Here is a 24,183-nt window from a genome sequence, read left to right as displayed (position 1 = left end):
GTGTTCAAAGTCACTTTACCATCACAAATAACTGACGGCAACATAAAAAAAGTTGTGTTTACCAAATATGAATATAGTTCTAAAGTATATTATTCAAAGGGTGTCTGCACTTAAGGATATGCGGAGCGTCGAAATAAACTTTCAAAAAAGATATTTTCATTTTATTTGCCGTAATTATCAATATCTAATCTACAACTTTACTTAATTACAATTAATAAAAGTATGTATTTACGAAGTACAAGTCTGTTTTCTAAGACAGGGGTCAACACAGTTTTTTTCAATCTCCGTACGATAATGAGGACACCCACTTTTTTTACTAACTTTATACATAGTCCGTGCATGTTTGTTTATTGTTCTTATTTTGACAGTAGTTGAATATTTGCATTATAATATTGTGTTAAAAGGAGATCAATAGACAAACATGCGCTCGTGGTTAAAAAGAGAAAAAAACTGCTTCCTCAGATTACACCCGCAATCTCTGTTGGTATTGGATCTTTTTTAATACATGTCACTGTTATTTATCTAGTCAAATCTTAGACCCATTCTTACAATGTTTAATTTGGAAAAAGATTAGGGTAAAAACATGGAATTAGTTAATTTTATCGTAGTCTGAAATTATTTTTAACATTTTAAACTGGTGCCAAAATGACAGTCCTCAGTAGTAAATATACAAAAGTGAAATTAGATTAAGATTTACAAGCTACAGAAGCGACCAAAAAAGACCCAAAACACTGCGTTAAGTGCACTCATCCTTTGTTGAGAAGCGAAAGAAAACACATTCGATTTGAGGCTATAGAATAAATGTAAAGTTTTTTTTTTTTAATTTAATTTGAAACAGAAGTGAAATAATTTATACTCGAAATTGACTATATACTTTGTCTCGGCAAAGTTAATTCTATAGTACGATTTTTTCCCCTGATATTAAAAAACAAGTACAATGTTTTCCTGTAGTAGCCAGTATCTGTAGGCGTCGTATATCTTTTTTTATTACCGGTTCATATTCTTGAATATAACAAAGTGACGGGTTCAAAAATTCTTTTTAAGTTAATAAAATTATTAGATGAATATATACCCCTTTTTACACTGGAATTCATGAAAATTGTTCCAGCACGCTTTTTAATTCACCTGCAAGATTACCAGGTTGCGATAATGTTGATAACTTAGGCATGTAGTGCCCCTTTTCTGAAAATTGTTTTTTTTTTTATTTACGGCCAGCAATTATCCCCTACTTTAATAAAATTTACTTTTAGCAAACTTCTCTAATAAAAGTATCAAATAAAATATTTTTACTGAGAAAAGGGCCTATAATTTTCTACCCTACACCTTTAAAAATTAAAATTATTTACGCATAACCAATTTGTTGAAGGCATTTTCTTTTTGTTTTATAGCTCACCTGAGCCGAAGGCTCATAGAAATATATAGGAAAAATCTTTTAAAATCTTCTTCTCAAGAACCACTCTGCCAGAAAAGCTGAAACTTATGTGGAAGCATCCTTATGTAGTGCAAATTCTAAATTGTTAAAATCATGACCCCCGGGGATTGGGCGGGGCCACAATGGGGAATCAAACTTTTACATAGCAATATATAGGAAAAATCTTTAAAAATCTTCTTCTCAAGAACCACTGAGCCAGAAAAGCTGAAACTTATGTGGAAGCATTTTTATGGTAGTGCAGATTTTAAATTGTAAAAATCATGACCCCCGGGGATAGGGAGGGGCCACAATAGGGAATCAAAATTATACATAGCAATATATAGGAAAAATCTTTGAAAATTTTCTACTCAAGAACCACTGAGCCAGAAAAGCTGAAACTTATGTGGAAGCATTTTTATGGTAGTGCAGATTTTAAATTGTAAAAATCATGACCCCCGGGGATAGGGAGGGGCCACAATAGGGAATCAAAATTATACATAGCAATATATAGGAAAAATCTTTGAAAATTTTCTACTCAAGAACCACTGAGCCAGAAAAGCTGAAACTGATGTGGAAGCATCCTGGGGTAGTGTAGATTCCAAATTCTTAAAGTCATGACCCCGGGGGGTTGGGCAGGGCCATAATGGGGGATCAAAGTTTTACAAAGCAATATATTGGAAAAATTCTTGAAAATCTTCTTCTCAAGAACCACTGAGCCAGAAAAGCTGAAACTTATGTGGAAGCATCCTGGGGTAGTGTAGATTCTAAATTGTTCAAATCATGATCCCCGGGGGTTGGGCGGGGCCACAATGGGGAATCAAAGTTTTACATAGAAATATATAGGAAAAATCTTCTTCTCAAGAACCACTGAGCCAGAAAAGCTGAAACTTATGTGGAAGCATCCTGGGATAGTGTAGATTCTAATTTGTTCTAATCACGTCACGGGTACGGTGGGGCCATAATGGGGAGTCAAAGTTTTACAATGTTGTATCAAAGCATCCTATGGTAGTGTAGATTTCAAATTGTTTAAATTATGATCAGTTGGGTAGGGTGGGGTCACAATATGTATAGCAAGGGGGGAATCTGGTAAAGAACGGAATGTTCAAAGCTTCTCAGGTAGCGATGTGGCACATGGGCCTCTTGTTTTTTCTTTATCTTTTTATATTGATATTTTTTGCATTAATAATATATAGTTTCATGGTAGACATCCCTTTTTTGCTTCCTCGGTATAAAACGGCATCATTTTTCTGTTGGTCAATGATTCCAACAGATGTGCGCTGACCCGAAATATTAGTCCCTGCTCCGTTTTGTTTATACTTTATGATAAAGTAAACGCAGTGGCTAATTTTATTTTTAGAGTTGATATTTTATATAGTATTTATAGACTTACGACAACCCAAGACTAGACGTAAACTAACGACTGTCTTTTGACGTAACGTCAATCGTGCGATTTTTCATGAATAACCAAAATCTTACGAAAAATTCTAACGCCCGTCTTACGACTACGATTAGTCGTAAGATTTTTTGGACGCACGGATTTGTGAAGATCTTCCCTAATTATATTCATTTATTAGCAAAATATTTTCACGATCAACAATTTTTTGGATAAATAATAAAAGGATTTATTTTAAATACTTTATTTAGTGCATTTATTGACAATCACAAGAAAGGGCTATAATTATATAAAATGTCATTTTCCCTCCCATCTTTCTGCCATTTTAAACCATTAGTATTTTCGAGCAATACCTATACATGTACTTCGTTGAACGAATATTTCCAAGAGCAGCATCAGCAACTTGCTAATGCAAAAACGCCGCTTAATCAAAGGCAGATCCAGGACCAGAGCCTCGGGCCTGCCTACCACTACCACCACCCTTGTTTAATTTAAAAAAAATGTTGTTTGTACTGTCTTAAATCAAGGGAAAACTTGCAGTGTTCATGACATAAGTACATCAAGTTCCTAAATCACTTACATTCAAAAAAATTAAATCGAATTAAAAATCATTTAACCAAGGGTTTGGGGATCCCTCTATACAAACTACTGGATTGGTAAGTTTAGTTTATGTAACATTAACATTATAAGGTGTCTATTTAAATGAAGGATATGGAGATAACGAACAGTATCCAATATCAAAGTTCATAAAACAATACAAAACAGGAGCAAAGCAAACACAGACCTTCCAAACATCACAGGTGGGATCAGGTGTCATAAAGGTTTAATTTTATGACGCCCTAAAACGTCATATTTTTCAAAGTCCGATTCTTTTACCTAATACACTTATCTTGATGAATTTTCCTGGAGTTGAATAAAACCCGTCTTGTTTGTATGCCTTTATAATGTCATGAAAAGCTGCTTTCAATGCATAAAATATTGCATATGAATTTATACATTGTGAGAGATCCTTGCTTGATTGTGTCAGCATAGTTTGCTTTTAGAGTTCAATATCTACCACAAATAATCAACGTCATTTTTGGCGTGATTGACTTTTCACACCTTGAGTACAAATTAACATTAACTGTTCATTTCTTTTTTCTCTGAATCTCTTTTGGCATTAAAAATAAGTCCCCTGGATGCATTTTATTTATCTGTAGCCAGATAAAACAGTTCCTAGGTCTTTAACAGTTTTTTTTATGCCCAAAATTTTATAGAATGTTGGAAAAAGAAACCCCTCCCCCTTTTAACGTCATTTTAAAGCCCTTAATTGTTAAGACACTCAATACAAAATGCACGATAAAATTGTATAGAACTTACCGAATGATGTCAAAATTGCATATTTTACCGTCCCATCACAAATCTGAATTAATAGGATTTTTTAATGTCAAATGTTCATAACAATGGAGTTTTTCTCAGTAAGACCGAGGGCGAAAAAACGTCATTTTCGAGGTTGCGCCGCCTGGACAAACCATTGATTATAAAAACATTATTAATTTATTAAAAAATAAGATTTATGATTTGTGGTTTTTTCTATAGATAGAAAAGATGATGCTTACTAAATATTTTTAAATTCATTGATATATCTAAAGCGGTTTTAATTCTACAGCGCAAGTCTACGAACTTTTTGATAACCCCTCGTACTCGGCATCCAGGCCCATTTCCACGAATGATTAAATGTAAATGTACATTATATATGTAGAACGTGAAGGAACGTTTGAACGTTTAATTTCATCAGTATTATAAAGCTTGTTAACAGAGAAGTTTTGTATGTGAAATGATATGGCGGACCCCCTATCATATCTCATACATGAACGGGAGGATGCAGTCTTCGAAGGTTTCAAATATTAAGAGAGTGAAATCAACAGGCTTATTCTGTTTAAAAGTTGTCGTGGTTTTAATGTTTTCAAATCATTTAAGTAAAGAATAAATGACTTGTCCGTTACATTAACAGCTACCATTGTCCCCTTTAAGGCAGTTGTGGATAAATCTTATCACCATGTATAACTTTTATGCAAAACAACATGAAATTAACTGCAGTCAAATAGCACACGCCGTGAAACTTAAACAAATTATCAATTGAATTTTTAAAAAGGCATTTTTTTTAAACATTTGTCCTGAAGGAAAACCTTCAAGAGTACCATGCAACAATATATTCAAAAAGTGGTGTGAATCAGATGTGGATACTCAAAAATTCCAAAGTACATTTGGGCAATTTGAAATCACAAAATCAACAGCTTGATACTTACGACTTTTCAACTTAATACACAGGCAGTCCCAACCATAGATTAAAGTCCGGGCTTTTTAATATCATCGACAAATGCTTTTTCAATAAAAGTGGAACTCGTAAATTAACTTACCTGTCATTGGTCATTTGCAAAATCATTTTGTGAAAATACATTCTGATCGCAAACACAAGTTTCCTTAAGTTGACATCAAAAATATGATTGAGTTTCTGATTGACAATATCTAAGTGGATTTTGGAGACCAGGTTTTCCAGCAATTTATTTATTCCTTCGTATATTAGCATTCCTTAAGATTATATAGAGTAAAAACCATACTTCGTGAAAATTTTGTCTTCGAAAGAGTCGATGGCAATCTCGAGAAAATAAGGGGTCGCGAATATTTAGTTATCTACGGTATCATTGAGTCAAATGCTGACAGAAGCTTTTCAACTTATTGTTAGTCTATTATTTATACACTGATTGATGACGGATTTTCCCGTTATTTCCAAATTATGACAAGGAGCACACGATGTGTGTGACAAGTCAGCGGGGGGTGCTCAATCTTCCGTGGCATATGGAACTGGGGCCATAAAATTTAGACGAGCTCCCTTTTGATCGTAATCTCACCTTTCCACTAGATATTCCTTTGGTAAATTTGAGACTGAGATCAAAAGTGAGCTTATCTAAGTTTTATTGCCCCCAGGCCTGATGCCACCGCTGATGTTACGGAGGTCCGTGATTGCTTTGTTCCTTTTTTATACCGTTTGATGAAATTTTGAGCTTGAATTATACCTTATATTTCATTATTTTGTGGACAAGGAGATTATATCTTAATATAATAATTGTGCAAATAATTACTGACAGGCTTAGTATATTTACGTGTTTTTATTGAACAACAACTGCCTTTGACGTCAAAAACGTCTCGACTTTAATTTATCGTGGGGGATTGTTGTATAAAATGCTAAAAAGCCGTAAGTTTTGATTTTATTGACTTTGATAAAATGTTGTGATTTTAAGTTATCTAAAAGTTCATTTTAAAAAAATCCTTGGAGTTTAATTATCCAAGTCTGATTTACACTACTTCTCTTATATAATACTCTATAAAACTATACGGTAATTTAAATTCATTTTGATGTTTGAGAATATAAAAATAATTTAAAACTGACCAGTGATTGTAAATATTTTCTTTTAAGAAAGGACGCTATTGGTATAAGTTGAAGTACTACTTGAAAATGTAATTTTTTGGGAGATATCGAACAGTATTCAAGCTCAAAAGTCCATTAAACAATACACAGTTGGAGCAGAACAAACACGACCTCTAAAACATCAGAGGTGGGATTAGGTGCCATGAAGGACACCCCTACTAATGTGTTCGGAACCTTTTATATTTCGGTGTTCTGCAAATTATAAAACCCGATGAGTTCAGAGTAGCTCTGACAGTGGCTCTTTCGAGAGTTAGCAAGACGTCAGCGAGATAGGGTAAATTATTCACGGAAATGTGGCTAGGAAGTGCCTAGCACGTGGAGACATGGTAAACAGAAAAGTTATGTTGCGTTTTAGTTTTCACCACCCTATAATATCATTCTTTAGAAATGTACTTCAATTGATCTTTCTTGAATTCATTCAAGTTTAAATTAAAAGTATTCTCTAGGATACAATTTTCTTCTGTCATGCATTAAAATTTCTTTTTCGATAAATATTTTGCATTGGAATCGGGACTACATTTTTTGGCGTCAGATAAGCAAATGAGGCAACAATGCGACTTTAAATGACAAACAGATGAATGAGAATTGCATTATGGGTTACTATACGAAAACTACAGGAATTTTACCATTGATAATTTCCTTTATTGTACTATTGGTGAATACAATTGTCAGGAGGATTCCCTTGCCAACACACGTGATCACGGGTATAGTTATGTAAAAGTGTTTTGTCAATTTAAATGCATACGAGAAGCTGCTCGTTTTCCTTACCCTTGAAGTGCTGAAGTTCTGAACTTGATACTAACTACGTAAACATTTTATTCAACATATTTTTCTCTTGTAAACAACAAATTAAAAACGCTCGTGATATTTTCGTGGTCTCTAATGTTTGCATTTTGTTCATAAGAACTGTTTTTTTATTTTGCACTCCATTGACATGATCATAGATTGACCTGTTCGAAGTTATATGTAAACATGTATTTGGCGTAAACGTATTCAATCAACAATTGGTCAGTTTCTCGTGGTAAGATCCTCTGTGCACATTAATAGCAACAGCCATATAAAGCAAACAAACTTTTAGGTTTGTCAGTGTAGATGATATAACATTTTTTTACCAGCCTATCGGTCGCTAGTGAGCTGTAATTTTTGCAGTAAACTACGATAAGATGTATTAATTGTTATACCCTCCCCCTTAAGCCACCAATTTCTATTGAATATCATGAAAGTCTTTGAGTGTGGAAACACATTTTTCACAGGACATGTTTTCAGAAGAAACAGACTATAGCAATTTCCTGTTTACTGCCAATTTTATTTACAAAACCGGTTCTACCCTATAACCCTTGAAAAGGCAAACATAAACCACGTGTCTTGAATTTAAATCGCAATAACATCAGTAGGGGTGAAGGAGTAAGCTTCGCTATGTCGATTGATTGAACCCGCCGTTTTCTCCGTATCGTGATCGGAAAATAGCAGGATAGATAATTTCCATATTGCCCCTCAATCGCTAAATAATATTCATAATATATATAAGAAAATAGATTAATAAGGATCATCCCATCTTAACAAATTTCTAATTTGCCAAAATTAAGGTCTATAATTTTTATTTCTGGGGATCAGTGTTTTTTTAATATTAAGAATCAGGAGTTTTTATTGAAAATAAAATGCATTAGAGACTAATGAAGTCAGCAGTCAAATTACTTTTACGTACAAGCAAGTAGAGGCGGAATATACCCTTCAATGCCATCTTTTCGGCGGAAAAAACAACAAATTCTAAGTACTTGTAATTCTTAATTAGATCGTCAACGCCCAGTGCTACAATGTATTAAAGCAGTTTCTTTATTCATTATTTGCCACTGCAAAAGTGGGGATTCTACAAGTACTATGCATTATTCTCTCTTTGCACTTTAACAGATTATTTGCCCTTATGCCTTTAACTGAAGACGAAAGTTCTAATAAAAATGGTTTGTTGCCTAACACCGTAACCGACAAAGCGTCAAATGTATTACGGGACATTCTAAATCAGGAGAGTTTGGTGCGCTTTTCTATGGTACAAAAAATACAAAGTTTAGTGATGGATGCTACCGACAGGAAAACTGATAGTCAAGTTATAAATTCGAAACTTAGCGAAGTGACAAAAGACTTACAGAATTTGGAGATGAAATACCAAGTGATGAAGGATGAAAATGTCAAACTTCAAGAGCAATTAAAAGCGATACACGGGTCAGTAAATGACAATAAAAATATGACTTTGGAAAAAATCAAAACCTTGAATGAATCTCAAACTATCACTTTTAAAAGCAATCTCAGAAAAATGAAAGAACTTGAAGATGATGAAAGAAATCAAACTGTTGTCCTAAAAAATAATGACCGTGTATTAACAAAAGAAATTAAGTTTCTCAAAGAGAAAATGAATGAAATGAACGTGACAATACAAAGCAGCGTGAACCTTGTCGAGAGGGTGGAAAAGACAGAGGACATGTTAAAAAGTATTTTGGTTACTTACAATGAAACACAGGAGAATGCTGAGGATGTGAATGAATTGAAATTGGTATCGTCAAAAGGTATAGCATTTCTTTATATTTAAGCATGGAATTATATTCAAAGGTAAAATACAGGAAGTTTATTTCTTGAATATATTTATCGTACTATCAAGAGACTGTGGATATAAAAGTGATCGAGTAAAGAAAAAATGTGAGATATTAAAACAAACAAACAAACATAATATTTTTAAGCATGCAAAATTAAAATAACAATTCGTAGCACTAAGACCATTATAGAAAAAAAATTATCCGAAATTTTTGATAAACTTACAGATATTTTATGTTTTATTATTCTCATTATACATATGTTGGGGTTGATGCACCAATCTCTGCAGATTAATGTATTATGCAATTAAAGTAATTGTAAAATTATATATATATATATATATATATATATATATATATATATATATATATATATATATATATATATATATATATATATATATATATATATTAGAATTAAAAGAGTAAAAATAATCGTTTTCAATAGTTTGAAAATTGTCACTTTAGCAAGGCTATATACTCAGGGTATAGTTTGTACTACCCAGTCTTTAAAATTTCATTTAAGTTTTGTCGCTAATTTTGATTTTCTACAATATGATTGGATGACAACTTCCCCAACAATGATGAGTTTGCTTTTCTGTGAAGTTGTCTAAAAAGTTTGACCGAACAGAAGGGACATATTCGTTAGATTATTTTGTGAAGTCGATATATCTATGAATTGACCTTATGAAAAGGCTATATTGATAAATTACTATAGGTTCTCAAAACTTTTTTCAACTAATGAGCTTTGTTTCAAAAACCAATTTACATCCACTGAATATTTTTTCTCAAGATCTTAAGAAAACTATTGTCGTTCATCAGTCAGTAAATAATAGTACATGTAAACCTTTCGTCTGTGCAGATTGACTTAGCTGAGACTCTTCCATCACCGAATCTTACCATAATTTGCACTCAAATATCACAATACTTCATCTACTTAATCATTTTTTGTAAATGATTAGTTGCACACAAGTACTCTGAAGTTGACATCAAAGAGATGCTTGAGTTTCTGATTGACAATAAATAAGCTATGTAGTTTTTGGAGACCAGTTATTCCAACGATTCATTTAATTGAAATTCCCATGAGTACCAATTGCGATCCGTTATTTGCAGACCTATTTTTTTGGTTTGGTTTGAACATATTTTATTGTTCTGTTGTTAAAACAAAAGGATTGGACACAAGTTCTTAAAAACTTAGAACGTCCTCTCCTTTGAAACAATTTGTAACACAAAGTACATTGTTCAAAATTAATTTACACAGGAACCAAAGGTCAATAAGATTATCTAACATAGACAATGCTTATACAGAATTGAATTAATGTAGTATGGACATACTAATCTAAAAGCATTACTCAAAAACGACCAGATCTCTTAATATACAATTGCACATTTAAAAATAAACTTTCATTTTCAGAAATACTGATCGAATTATCTCCCCATAATAGAACATGAGTGTCTACAATACGTAAATTTATCATTCTAAAAATAGCATTGAACAAATCGTTTCTTGGGGCAGTGTAGTTCACACAAGAAAAAAAAGAAATGATATGCATCTTCTATTTTTCCGCAAGTACACAGTGGACTGTCAGTAATATTACACCTAAATAAGTCTTTATTTAGGACACAATTGTGTCTTAATCTAGTATGAATTACACTCCAGTAACGATCACCAAAAGTAAAAAATGACGGTGTAGGTGTTTTCTGAGAGTTTATACATTTTTTGAAGGAACCAATTATAGTGGATTGTCTTGTTTCAAGAGATAAAGAATTCCATTCCCTTATTGCCATTGGAACAAACGATGATTTATAAATATTTAATCTACACCTAGGGATACAGTAATTTTGTGATTGTCTTGTTACGTAATTTGGTTCTTGTGATCGAATGTTTGGAAATATTTCTTTCAAATAACCGGGTACCATATTATGAAATATTTTGTACATAGTTGTTCTTACTTTGGACATTCGTCTAACAGCAAGTGGTTCCCAACCAGTTTCAAAATAGAGAGAATCTCGCGATGCCAATGAGGTTAATCCAGTGACTATTCTTGCTGTTGCAAGTTGCAATTTTTCTAGTTTTTCAGAATCTTGACTAGAACACCCACACCAAACTTCGGTTGCATATTCTAACTTAGGTCTTATAAAAGTAGTATATAAAATAGATAAAGTTTTTGCACTGACCTTAATCTGCATTTTTTTAAGTTGACCTATTTTTTTATATGCATTAGCTACGATAGAATCAATGTACCCTGACCAAGTGAGGTCGTTTGAAAATAGAATACCTAAGTGAATTATGTGATGATACTAAATCTAAATTACAATCTTGAAATTTTAGCAATGGTAAATCTACGTTTTTCTTAGTACTAAAAAATACAGCTTTGGTTTTAGTAGGATTAAATTTCAATAGCCATTGTTTAGACCACCGCTCAAGTTGATTTAAATCATTATTCAATCCTAATTGAATATCATGTACATTTTCTGAACATTTCTGTAAAGAATTATCATCAGCATACAATCTGCTTAAGGTAGACATATTTTCAGCGACATCATTGACATATATCAAGAATAAAAGTGGTCCCAATACAGACCCCTGGGGAACTCCAGCATGTAAAGATCTAAAACTAGACATAGTATTCCTATGCAATACCCTTTGTGTCCTTAAATCTAAATAACTTTGAAACCATAATAATAACTTATCACTAACACCATAAGTTTGTAACTTAAAGAGAAGACCTTTGTGCCAAACCCGATCAAATGCCTTAGACAAGTCGCAAAAAACCATACAACAGTGTTTTCCTTCATCCATAGCTTTAGCTATGTAATCGAATGTCTCAATAAGTTGATAAACTGTTGAATGACCTGGTAAGAAGCCAGCTTGATATTTGTAAAAAAGATTGTTTGAATGAAAATAATTGTAAACATATTTAAAAATAACTCGCTCCATAATTTTTCCAACGCAGCTTAATAATGAGACTGGTTTATAATTTGATAATAATGATGGGTCACCTTTTTTAAATAAAGGAAGTACATTAGCTACCTTCCACTGTGTAGGAAATACACATTCTCTTAAAGATCTGTTAAACAAAATACATAAAGGATAAGAGACGCTAAAAATGGTAGCTTTTAACATTTTATGACTAATGTTGTCAGGTCCTATTGCCTTGTTCACTGGGAGAATAGAAATTATATCAATAATGTCCTGTTCAACTATTTCAATACTATTAAAAACACTATTACATAATAAAGAAAAAGCTGGTAATGCAGGTTCGACATCATGCGAAGCCGAAACCGATACAAAATATCTATTTAACGCTTCAACCTTGTCAATATCGCTGTAATTAATATGCATATTTCCATTTTCTATAATATTCCCCCAGCGGTGGAATTTCGGACCTAACCTTAGTTTTAAAAACATCTTTTAATAATTTCCAATAAATTTTAGAACTTTTGATACTTGCTTCGATAAGATTGGTCTCTATATTGTTGTAATAGTTTGCCATACTTTTTTCATGTTGTTTACTTTATTACCTAGTTTTTTAAACTTATTTTTATCTGAATCTTTTTTTGTTTTGTGAGCTTTTTCTCTTGCACGATTTCTCTGACGAATCGTTCTTCGCAAAGCGGAATCCATCCAGGGTTTATCCTTCGGCCTTATTGTAACTGTTTTTTCAGGAATACAATTTTTAACGTGATTTAAAAAACTTTTTGAAAAATTACTTTCCGCCTGATCTATATCTTTAGCTTCATTAATAAGTATATTCCAATCTGTATTGCGTATAAGTGTGTTTAGTGTTTCAAAATCTGCATTCTTATATTGCCATATTTTCCTATCATATGATTGTGCTTGTATTGTATGTGATTTAAGATATATGTATGTGCCTTTGTGATCGCTGAGAGATTGTTCTACGTCTATTGTCCCTGAGTCCAGTACATCGGCATGTAAGTTTTCGCTGACAAGAATTGGGTCTATGAGAGATTTCGTGTTTTTCGTGACTCTAGTTGCGTCGCATACCGTGTTTTGGAAGGAATATTTTAAAAGAATTTCATTGACTACATGTGTGATTTGGAGATTTAGAAAATTTACATTTAGGTCACCTATGACTAAGATTCTATCGGATATATCAACAGCTTTTTCAAGAGACCATTCGAATTTTTTCCAAAAAGAATTATCGGAGTTAGGAGGTCGATACACACAACAGAGCAGGATATTGCAGGTAGGATCGCTTATTTCTACCCATATACATTCTAGGTTCAAAGGTTCAAGATCAGGGCGTCTATTTGTGCGCAAAGAGTCAGATGCATATATTATTACACCGCCCCCATAAGAGTTCCTATCTTTACAAAAAATTGAGCTGAATCCGTCAATAGGAATGTCTTCGTTTAAAATGTTAGCATCAAGATGGCTTTCTGTGAAACATAAAATATCGTAATCTGATACAATACTAAGAAACTTATCAAACTTGTTTCTAATACTTCTTACATTTAAATGAAAAATGTCCAGTGTGGATTGGGTACTTTGAGATGGTCCCGGATTTGTCTCTATGTCGCCTGACAACAATAAAAGGAAATACATAATTTGAAACACATAATTGAAAAAAAAAATTTTTCTTGTGCCCCTTTTGACAGTAAACGTTTGGTATTTTGTAAAATGTACTTAAGACGCTCAATAAAAAAATAAACAAAATCATGAAATCGTAGAACATAGAATAGCAGTGATTTTGATGTACATCTACATTTACAATAGAAAAGTCCGATTGCGGCTCGATATTGTTCTATTGTATTAGCCATTATCAAAACATAAAGAGCAATGTTGAGCAATATTTGAACCAGCCGCAAGGAGACATATAATAAGAAAACGTGCAATTTTATTTCTATGACCTTTGGTTAAAAATAAAAACAAAAAAACATTGAAAAAAAGTTTAGGTAAAAAGAAATAAAAAAGAAATCAAAAAACAAAAAAGAACAGAACAAGTCACTAGGCAAAACCAAAAGCCTATTGACAGCTACTCGGTCCATCGTTGAAAAACATATGTACACTGATACACATACTGCTACATGTAAGAACAGCATGATTTAGACCCTTTGAAGGAAAAAATTAAGGGGAACACTTTATAACGTTACTGTAATATGCAGTGAAAGTTTACAAAATCATTATTTTATATGCAATAAAATACAATTCAACTGTCTTGCATTAAGAATAGCGGCTAAACATAACTGAGTCTATCAAAGGAAAAAAAAAAACCCAAACAGAATCATCCCTGTATATTCTAATACTCAGATTCCGCACCTGGGGCAATAAGGTCAAGGTCATTGAAGGTACGGATCAAATGTTTCTCGCCCTCCTTCTCGATCTTTACAAAAATGCGACCATCATTCGTCCAGTATGAGTGTATAGCATCTGCCTGTTTCGCTTTGGACAGTTCGTGAATAATGCTCTGTCGGTACCTGGTAAGGTCTTCGGTAACAAATAAGGGCGTGCCCTTGAGTTTTCGTTTTGCAGAATAAATTTTGTTTTTTACTTTCCAGTTTTTGAATTTGCAAATGATTTGAATGTTTCCGTTGGCATTGGGTTTACCGATAGGGTGGGATCGAGAAATGTCGTCCTCTTTTATGTCAATGTTAAATTTGGATTTGCATAGATCTTTCACCATTTCATCAGTATCTAAGTAGTTGCCCGTTTGGCCTGGCACTGGACAGTTATGGAACCTAAGAGAGGTCCTCCTGCCATACTGCTCTAGATCGTCGAGTGATGTTTCTAGATCCCATATTTGGTTTTGGAGATTGGCATTTGTTTTGTCTGCCTCCTTTAGCTGATGTTTTAAGTTCTTGATTTCTTCAGCTTGTTTGGCTATTGTCAAGTTTAGTTGGTTGAAAACTGATTGTACAGCCTTTTCTATGGTTGGTGTTATAGCACTTACCAATACGGGGACCAGCTGAGACATAACATTTTGATCACACACAGCTGAGTAAATCAGGCCTGGTAAACTGTATGTTTGTCCCTCGGATTGAATGAGGGGGGTTTGGGCAATGGGGGTGGGCTCTGTAATTGAGGAATAAGAGTCTGCTTGACTAACACTTACAGCAGCACTTACAGATGAATCCTCAGGTACAATAGTCGACGATTTTGAGAAAGTGGTAATCTCAGAATTATCATTCATATTGTCCATACTGCCCTGTTTACCAGAATTGTTTGAAGAATTCAGATCTGGGAGAGATGTAGACAGAAACCTTCTGCGAGATGTTTTGTTCTGATTTTCAGATGGACTGCTAAGTTTTCGTTTTGATTTTTTGGATTTTTTGTTATTACCACTATTGTTGGAACTTGACATGAGTTCATCTCACACAAAAGCACAAAAGCACAGAATGTTTTGGTTTTTAACTTTGTCAATGTAGTTTTTACTGAAGTTATTTTTATATCAATTCATCTGTGACAGCTTTGCGAAATGATATATTAGTGAGTTATCAATTTTCACACACAGAAATACAACATACCCCCGTTTTTTCCTCTCGACCGAGACTAAACGTCGACACTAGACGCCATCTTGAATTCCAATCCTATTTTTATATTCATATGACGCAAAATTTGTGCAAAATCCTATGCGTGAAAAGAAGAATACGCTTACTGTGGCCTTCAACTCGACATTTAGATATATCGACGACGTATTGTCAATTAACAATGGTTATTTCCATTTCTATGTCGATGCGATATATCCTGGTGAGATTGAGATAAAAGATATCATAATGGCACATCCGTTTCATACTTGTACATTTTACTTGAAAAGGAAGTTAATGGTAATCTAAAAACCAAGCTCTGTGATAAATGTGATGACTTGAACTTTTCTTTCGTCAATTTCCCGTACTTATGCAGCAATATACCCTCATCACCTGCATACGGCGTGTATATATCTCAGTTGATTCGATACGGAAGAGCATGCTCTACCTATGAACAATTTCTAAAACTAGGTAAATTACTGACAAGCAAGTTGATAAAACAAGAATATAAACAGTCTCGTTTGAAGTCACCATTTCGTAAGTTCTATGATCGATACAATGACCTTGTCAGGACGTTGAGATTGATTACTGTTCGTTATCTCCATATCCTTCTTTCAAAACTTACAATAAAAGAGAAATATTTTATTTCCATATCCATCATTGCTCAAAGTACATTCATCTACATATATTTTAGTGCTTTCAAAGAATTGCTGGGAAATTTTACAAATATTCCCGGGTACGTTTGAAAAAGATGGATTATACACAGTATTCATTGCCTTCGAAGAAAAGCTTGTTTACTGTGATATGAGTACAGATGGAGGAGGGTGGACGGTAAGTATAGCTTGTTATAAAGTTAAGAAAATAATACACTCTCAAGGAATTTCCTTTCACTACAATATTTTATTTCTTTGAGTACTTTGTCAAAGTCAGTTTGAAAGTAAAAGATAATGAATAGTGATCGATATAATAAATCCAGTGAAAGTTAAAGAAATCGTGAACATGACAAAACATGGATGCCTGGAAACACCGGAGGTGGAGTCATTTGCCTAAGAGGAGTAAACACCCCTGTTAGAGTGGACTTACAATATAACAGATTTATTACAAAAATAATAATCTTACTCATGATCTTACGTATGATATGTAGAACTTGCGAGAAACGTACGTTAAAAGCTAAAATTCTTGTTCAAGAACTTTTTCATTAGTAGCATGTCTTGTTTTTTTTTATGTACAATAGTTTTTATACCCGCACTTTCTAAAGAAAGTTCGGGTATATTGTTGTTACTCATGTCCGTCCGTCCGTCCGTCCGTCCGTCCGTCCGTCCGTCTGTCACACTTTTCTTCCCTGAACTCCTCTTACATTTTACACAGTAGCCTAATCATCTTTTGGGAGATGGTTGGTGGTGTCATGTAGATGTGCAGGAAGGTTTCGGAATTTTGATTTTGCCCCGGGGAATCAAATGGGGGTCGAAAAATGATGTTTTTTATGCAAAAAGCCCCGTCTTCCCTGAACTCCTCTTACATTTTACACAGTAGCCTAATCATCTTTTGGGAGATGGTTGATGGTGTCCTGTAGATGTGCAGTAAGGTTTCGGAATTTTGATTTTGCCCCGGGGGGTCAAATGGGGGTCGAAAAATAACGTTTTTTATGCAAAAAGCCCCGTCTTCCCTGAACTCCTCTTTCATTTTACAAAGTAGTCTAATCATCTTTTGGGAGATGGTTGGTGGTGTCCTGTAGATATGCAGTAAGGTTTCGGAATTTTGATTTTGCCCCGGGGGGTCAAATTGGGGTCGAAAATGACGTTTTTTATGCAAAAAGCCCCGTCTTCCCTGAACTCCTCTTACATTTTACACAGTAGGCTAATCATCTTTTGGGAGATGGTTGGTGGTGTCATGTAGATGTGCAGTAAGGTTTCGGAATTTTGATTTTGCCCCGGGGGGTCAAATGGGGGTCGAAAAATTATGTTTTTTATGCAAAAAGCCCCGTCTTCCCTGAACTCCTCTTACATTTTACACAGTAGCCTAATCATCTTTTGGGAGATGGTTGGTGGTGTCATGTAGATGTGCAGTAAGGTTTCTAGACTGGCCTGCCTGTCTGATATCCGATATACAGACAGGTGATCAGTAATGTAAAGAGCCCTCTACCGGCCGCGCTCATTGGCTGATAAAAACTCTCGCTGACGTAGAATTTAAATACCTCGGGGAAACCAAAACAGATCATAGAGTGCTATATTACATGTATTATGGATGATTATCGTTACCTCGAGTTTTCTTTGCGTTCGAAAATTGCATTGGCAGAAATAAATTGTGAAAGACATTTAACATTAAATTTTCTAAAGCCTTTGCAAGGAAGAAGTATTAAAAGTGCTTTGACGAACGATACCGTTGTTGTTTTACCGACGGGCTACGGAAAAAGTTTGATTTACGAGATGCTGCCCAAAATATTTGATACCAAGATTATAATTGTTTCACCGCTGAATTCCATCATAGAGGAACAATCCGCAAAATTAGGAGACAGGGCAGTAACAATAGATGGGAAATTAATACAGGATCTTGAGAAGAAAGGTATATGGTTCTCTCTCTCTCTCTCTCTATGAGACTCGTTAAAAAATAATTACCAAGTATCTATTTTTTTTAGAACCAAGCACAGAATCTGAAAATGAGAGAGTTAAACGATTCTTCGATGGAAAGGCTGTTTACATCATGGGGCACCCAAAATTTATTATGGAAAAAACAATTTGTAAAATTCTTCGAAATAAATACAAGGATATAGCACACATTGTAGTTGACGAGGCTCATTGTGTTGTGAGCTGGGGGCACGATTTTCGACCACAATTTTCACAAATTTCAAAGTTTAGGTCCCTCTTTCCAAATGCTAAATTCGTAGCCCTGACGGCCACTGCAACGGTTAAAATGCAAAAAGAAATTGCAGAGAATTTATGCATGTCCAAAAATTTCCACACAATTTCAAGTAATACTATTCGCGCCAACATAAAACTAAATGTCTCCAAAAGGTGTGCATCAACAGGTGGACATTACACAGCAGAAGAATCCTTTGAAACATCTTTGAAACCAGTGATTTCTGAGCTCTGTCTACAATTTCAAAACTTTGACAGAACAATTGTTTACAGTAAGCTTAAATACTGTGCTATGGGATTTGAGCTAGTAAGAAGGGAGGCAATGAAACTATCCCTTGAAGATGTTTCTCAAGTGATGAATGCAGTTTCACAATATCATGCACCAAGCACCACTAAGGTATTTTAAAACTAGTTTTTATTTTAATTCACATAAAAATGAACACATTTAAAAAATTCTCTTTAGCCATCAACTATACATATTTTCCCAATTTTTTTTAAGATGAAGGAGAAAACAGTTCACAAAATGTGTGACCCCTCTAGCCAACTGAAACTTCTATTTGCTACAGAGGCATACAGCATGGGAACAGATGCACCAAATATTCGGCGAATCATACATTTCGGTCCCCCATCATCACTGGAAAGTACGTTTATCTTAAAAACATAATTGTATATTATTCAAGTATATGAACAGACAAATATTTAACAGATAAGTAACTAAATTAAAAATTTCTTATTAGTTAGTATGATTCTTGATTACAGCGTACTTGCAGGAGATAGGAAGAGGTGGGAGAGATGGGGCCCAGTGCATCGCAACTCTGTTTTATAACGCAAGTGACATACGAAGCAACGTCAAAAACATGAAAGAAGAAGTCAAACAGTTTTGCGCGCTAAAAACATGCAGGCGAAAATTTCTTACTGACCACTTTGGATTTTCTTATGAACAAAATATGACACCGCATACATGTTGCGATGTTTGTGAGCTAAAATGCCAATGTGACAATTGTATTGTCGCCATTGCTGATAAAATAGAAAATGACGTAGCAATGGAATCGCAAGCATCAAGTCGTAAAACTAAAAATTCTACATTACTTGTCGAAGTTCTAAGTGCGTATTTTGATGCTGAAAACAGTCAATTGGATATTCCAAACCCAGATGTATTTACTGGTCTCTCTAAATCATTGTTAACAGATCTTGTCAATTCAACTGAAGATTTTGAAAGTGAGGATTGTTTAAAGCAGAAGTTTAGTCACTTGCAACCTCATTTTTTGAGCAACATATATGAAATCATACAGAACGTAAGTGAAATCTAATTAATTTCCATATTCAACGGAAAACTGGAGCTTTTTATTTTCTATCCAACGGTGGTAGTTGGTTACATTAATATTTGTAGACGAGGAAGCCTGGATATCGGAGAACTGTTCGTGTTGGCGCCCTTCTTCAAACGAAAAAGGTCTAACCTCTCTCAGTTCATTTAGAATTGACAGTTCGTCACCAACAGCTGATTTGTCGGAATGTCGTTTTGATCTTTCGACAACACCTGAGATTTCATCATAATGCTCAGCAATTTCTCTGATGCTTGATATGGCACTAGACCTGTTCCTAACATTTCTTTCAGTTTTGTTGGAGAACATATGCTTGATATGTTCTTTTATTTGTTTAACTAAGTATTCCATCCTCCTGTCTGCTGGAATATGTCCGTTTACTTGTCCTGATGTGTTGACAAATAAACCGTAAAATTCTTCGTTTGCAGCTTTCTCAGATAGGATACACGTTTGATGTACAAGTAATCTCATGATTTCATATGCATATTTTGATAGATTGTTGTTACTTTTAAATATGAGCATGGTATTTCTTAAGAGACAGAGGCCCCGATCGGCATTTTACAGAAATCATTCGGCATCTTTACAGACTAATCCATGTTGTTTAAAGCCGCTTAACCCGAGCCAATCTTTAAAGACTAATCCAAGTTCTAAGACTCGTCGGGATTATTTTGTACTTTGTCGACTTTGGTATTTTCTGGGGTTTTTCGTTTTAACACCGATATCTTTGTTTCTTTACCATTTGCTTACTTGATGTGAATCATCTGCACTTCTCCTTCCACTAAAAAAAAGATAAATTTTAAATGTGATTGGCTTGTTTTTTTTCCCCTAATATTTTTTAAAAATTTATTATGAGTTCATATTATTTATATTGATGTTGTTGTAAATAAAAATATATATACCTTCAACCTCCTGTTCACCCATATTCATTGTCTTAATTTCGTTCTTCAGCATTGTTCCAACTTCATTAAAAAACCAACACCTTTTTATTTCGTCGTCAGCAAATTCGGGTAAAATGTGTTTAGAAGGAGCGGAATTGACATCTGGCTTTCCAAAATACTCAAGAACACATTCTACTATATACATATCAACAACAGAGACAAAAAAGTCCTTGTCTGCATCATAGTGGGTGTTGATATTTTCATTTACGTTTGTTCTGGAAATAATATTTTTCAAATGACTTAATGTTCCCCTATCACCAACACTGTTCTCTTTGTATAAAATTTTGAATGCCATTTTCAGGAAATTCATTTGCATGTGGAAAAGTTCAAATGTAATGGGACTTATGTTCTCAAAACGATCTTTCCGCTCATCTTCATGAGCCCTCATGGCCTTTGCCCCAGAAAACCTTTCTCTCGTCAACTGATCCCCTCCTACATGAATGAAAAAATCATTCTCATCTTTGTTGCATTTTCGACAAACATCCAGAACAAGATCTTCATAAAATTCTAATATATCTACAACATCCTTATAACTCTGTTCATTTTTGTAAAGCACTGGAAGTGGGATGACTTTAGACTTCTGCTGAAGCTCAGGGTAGGTTGGTTGACTAATATAAGTAGGAACAATATCTCGAAACTGGCGAAAATATGGCAAGTGTTTTAACATGACCCTGGCAGAAATGATCGTATAGTCCCTGGTTAAAACTTCGTTATCTTCAGGAGATGGTAAAAATGCTTGAACTGGTGTGGAACAAAAATCTCGCTGTGGGTATATGTTTGAAAGATGATCAAATGAGATATTCTGAACAATTGCGGCGGATCCAAAGGCATGCTGCATATGGCCTCTGTTGTCTTGTCTTTGATCATGCACACCAACTGTCCAGTTGATATTGTCGCCCACGATGCGGATGGTTTTGTTGTTCTGAATTTCTTCAATTAGTTGCTCTTTATACTTTCCCCCAAAGTTTTGTATTACTTTCAAGCTTCTCTCGTATCCAATACACACTCCTACAGGTTGTAGTCTATCAAAAACCTGGTGAAAATATATTAGATTAAACATATGATATTTTGTATAATTGAATTAGGAAAAATTATATTAAATTCATATACATTTAGACATTACCTTTTGATCACAAATATTGTCAAACAGCAGAAGAGACATCATTCTTTGAACAAGGCTTAGTTCTTTGTTTCGTCCTTGCATGAGAACTCCATAAACCATTCCAAGTCTTGGAACAACTCTCTCTATTTGCATATATGAAGACATTTGGTGTGGCTCTAGTAAGATGGACAGAAGACATACAAACAGGTCTGGGAAGAATGTTAATAACTCCTCCACAATCGAAAACCAATTTACATTTTTCAGATCTTCAAAATTCTTCTCCATTAATTTGCTGACATAAAAATGTTTTCTTCTATTCATATGCTTTGCGGTTTCACTAATTTCTTGAGATAAATGATGTACTACATTCTTCCTCAAGTATTCAATAGAAAGGATTTTTGAAACAAGATTGTCTGTAGTTTCATAGAGACATGACCTTAACAGGATTTCTCTGTCTTTTTCCTGTAGTTTTTCTTGGTGTAATGGACTGTATGATTTCATGAGACTGCTTATGTCTGAACATATACTATTATATTTTTGTGCCTTGTTTTTTGATCTCGTTGTCTTCTTGGCTGCTGTTTTTCCAGTAGACTGTGGCTTTGCATATGAATGAATTTGAGCATTGCTTTGTAAATCTAAATTCAAAGACTTTTTTCTGCATTGATCCGAGGACTTCTTTTTTGTTTGAAGAGGACTCTTAGCATAAGAATGTATTTCTTTGAAAATATGCAAATTGAAAGAGGATTCATCTTCATTTTTACAACAGGTAGATTGTACCTGGTCCTCAAATTGTTTAGCAGGTGTTGATTTACTAGTATTAGTATATTGGACTGTTGTTGGTGCAGTACCTGCTGATGGAATATCCGTAAAACTCTTTTCATATAGGACTGCATATGAACCACCTGAAGTGTACGTAATTTTATATAAATATATATATTTTGCTGCACGTCGAAAAAAAACACAGAAAAATATCTGTGTAAGCAGTTTTTTTTATCGTTTTATTATTCTCGCTAATTAAATCTTAATCTATGGAAGATAAACTTACCAGAAGATGAATCGTTGGGGTTTTCATCAGCTTTAAACGAAAGTTGAAACAACCGATTTCTGGCTTTAACTGGAGTGTCTTTTCTATCGCTCCTTTTTCTTGTGTCATTTGCAGGAGAAGAGGCTACCCTCTTTCCTCTACTATACACACCCACATAGTTTTTCTGACACAAATCATAGAACTCTCGACATTTTTTGTCCAAGTTAATTAATTTTTGAAAGCAATTTCTACAAAGTATTCCGCTTTCAACACTTATACCGCCATACTTTTTTAACAGCTCTTTTAGACCAATATCTGTATTTGTTTTGTATTCAATTAATCTAACACGATCACTAATATTTCCACATACAATACAAATATTCCTTTTTTCAGATTTTTGTTTCACAGGAGTGTTAAACATTTCATACTAGGCCTATGTACAAGACATTTCACTTAGCTGAATTTATTCTAAATTTTCAGGCGTGATATAACAGATCAGCAAGCCCCTATCACCTTACATGACATACATTAATTGGATAAAATAGAACTGCAGCAACTCTGCAAACAAGTTTTGTTTATTAGAATTGACATATTTAATTACCGCAGGAAACATAAATCGGTTTAAAGCTCACCCACTGAGTCAGCAGATAGCTTTATTATGTGATTACTTCCCATGCTGTGTCGTAGAGCAGCGGCGATAGATGGCGCGTCACTCAAGCCAGGAATCCCTGGCTTTAATGGCGGTGATCACCTGTCTTTTCCTGCGTACGCTAAAGACAGGCAATACCAGTCTATAAGGTTTCGGAATTTTGATTTTGCCCCGGGGAATCAAATGGGGATCGAAAAATGATGTTTTTTATGCAAAAAGCCCTGTCTTCCCTGAACTCCTCTTACATTTTACACAGTAGCCTAATCATCTTTTGGGAGATGGTTGGTGGTGTCATGTAGATGTACAGTAAGGTTTTGGAATGTTGATTTTGCCCTGGGGGGTGTAATGGTGTCCAAAAATGATATTTTAAAAAGTGAGGTCAAGGTCAAAGGAAAATTCAAGGTGAAAATAAGTTGACGTATTAATAGCTCTCAGCAGTATGTATCAGCATATGAAGTATGATAAATATATCTTGAATTGTTTATTCAAAACTGGTCTAGACATTAATTTTAGAAAAGTGAGGTCAAGGTCACAGGAAAGGTTAAGGTAAAAAAGAGTGAAGCATCGTAAAGCTTACATCAGTATGTATCATCAGGTGAAGTTTTATAACACAACTTGAATGGTTTCTTTAAAATAAAGCTAAACACTAATTTAAAGAAAAGTTATGTGAAGGTCAAAGGAAAAGTCAAAGTCAAAAAATATTGCTGCAGTTGGATATTTACATCAGTATGCATCAACATATGAACTTTGATAAAAATATCTAGAAAGTTTCTTTGAGCCCGATGGAAAGACAGATGGAAGGGTGGAGGACGGACATGACAAAAACTATACATGTATTCCTAATCATGGTGTGGCATAAAAAACTTGAATCTACATTATATGAGCATGTTTCCATCTATCAAGATTATACAAGCAAATTCAAAGAATTGTGGTCCTCTGCTTTCTGTGT

At 34.2% G+C, this 24,183-nt stretch overlaps 3 protein-coding genes across 3 annotated transcripts; 2 read left to right on the top strand and 1 right to left on the bottom strand.

Annotated features, from left to right (window-relative positions):
• The first annotated feature begins 8,104 nt into the window (after window positions 1–8,104).
• On the top strand, window positions 8,105–16,256 carry LOC134237383 (angiopoietin-2-like). The gene is made up of 2 exons (XM_062719492.1): window positions 8,105–8,831; window positions 16,039–16,256. Exons 1-2 carry the CDS (start codon window positions 8,195–8,197, stop codon window positions 16,254–16,256), a joined length of 855 nt encoding a protein of 284 aa, XP_062575476.1. The 5' UTR covers window positions 8,105–8,194.
• Window positions 16,257–18,026: 1,770 nt separating this feature from the next.
• LOC134237382 (putative ATP-dependent DNA helicase Q1) lies at window positions 18,027–20,067 on the top strand. The gene is made up of 2 exons (XM_062719491.1): window positions 18,027–18,840; window positions 18,959–20,067. The coding sequence occupies exons 1-2, from the start codon at window positions 18,699–18,701 to the stop codon at window positions 19,507–19,509; spliced, it is 693 nt and encodes a 230-aa protein (XP_062575475.1). The 5' UTR covers window positions 18,027–18,698; the 3' UTR covers window positions 19,510–20,067.
• Window positions 19,510–21,726, bottom strand: LOC134237384 (uncharacterized). The gene is made up of 3 exons (XM_062719493.1): window positions 21,583–21,726; window positions 20,421–21,492; window positions 19,510–19,907 (listed from the first exon to the last, which is right to left on the bottom strand). The coding sequence occupies exons 1-3, from the start codon at window positions 21,724–21,726 to the stop codon at window positions 19,510–19,512; spliced, it is 1,614 nt and encodes a 537-aa protein (XP_062575477.1).
• Window positions 21,727–24,183: the final 2,457 nt, after the last annotated feature.

The sequence above is a fragment of the Saccostrea cucullata genome, unplaced genomic scaffold (genome assembly GCF_032062105.1).
Source record: "Saccostrea cucullata isolate Sc308-1 unplaced genomic scaffold, CSIRO_AGI_Scuc_v1 ctg5707, whole genome shotgun sequence".
Taxonomy (NCBI): Eukaryota; Metazoa; Mollusca; class Bivalvia; order Ostreida; family Ostreidae; genus Saccostrea; species Saccostrea cuccullata.
The sequence above is the reverse complement of the archived record's forward strand: the minus strand, read 5'-3'. Positions and strand labels throughout refer to the sequence as shown.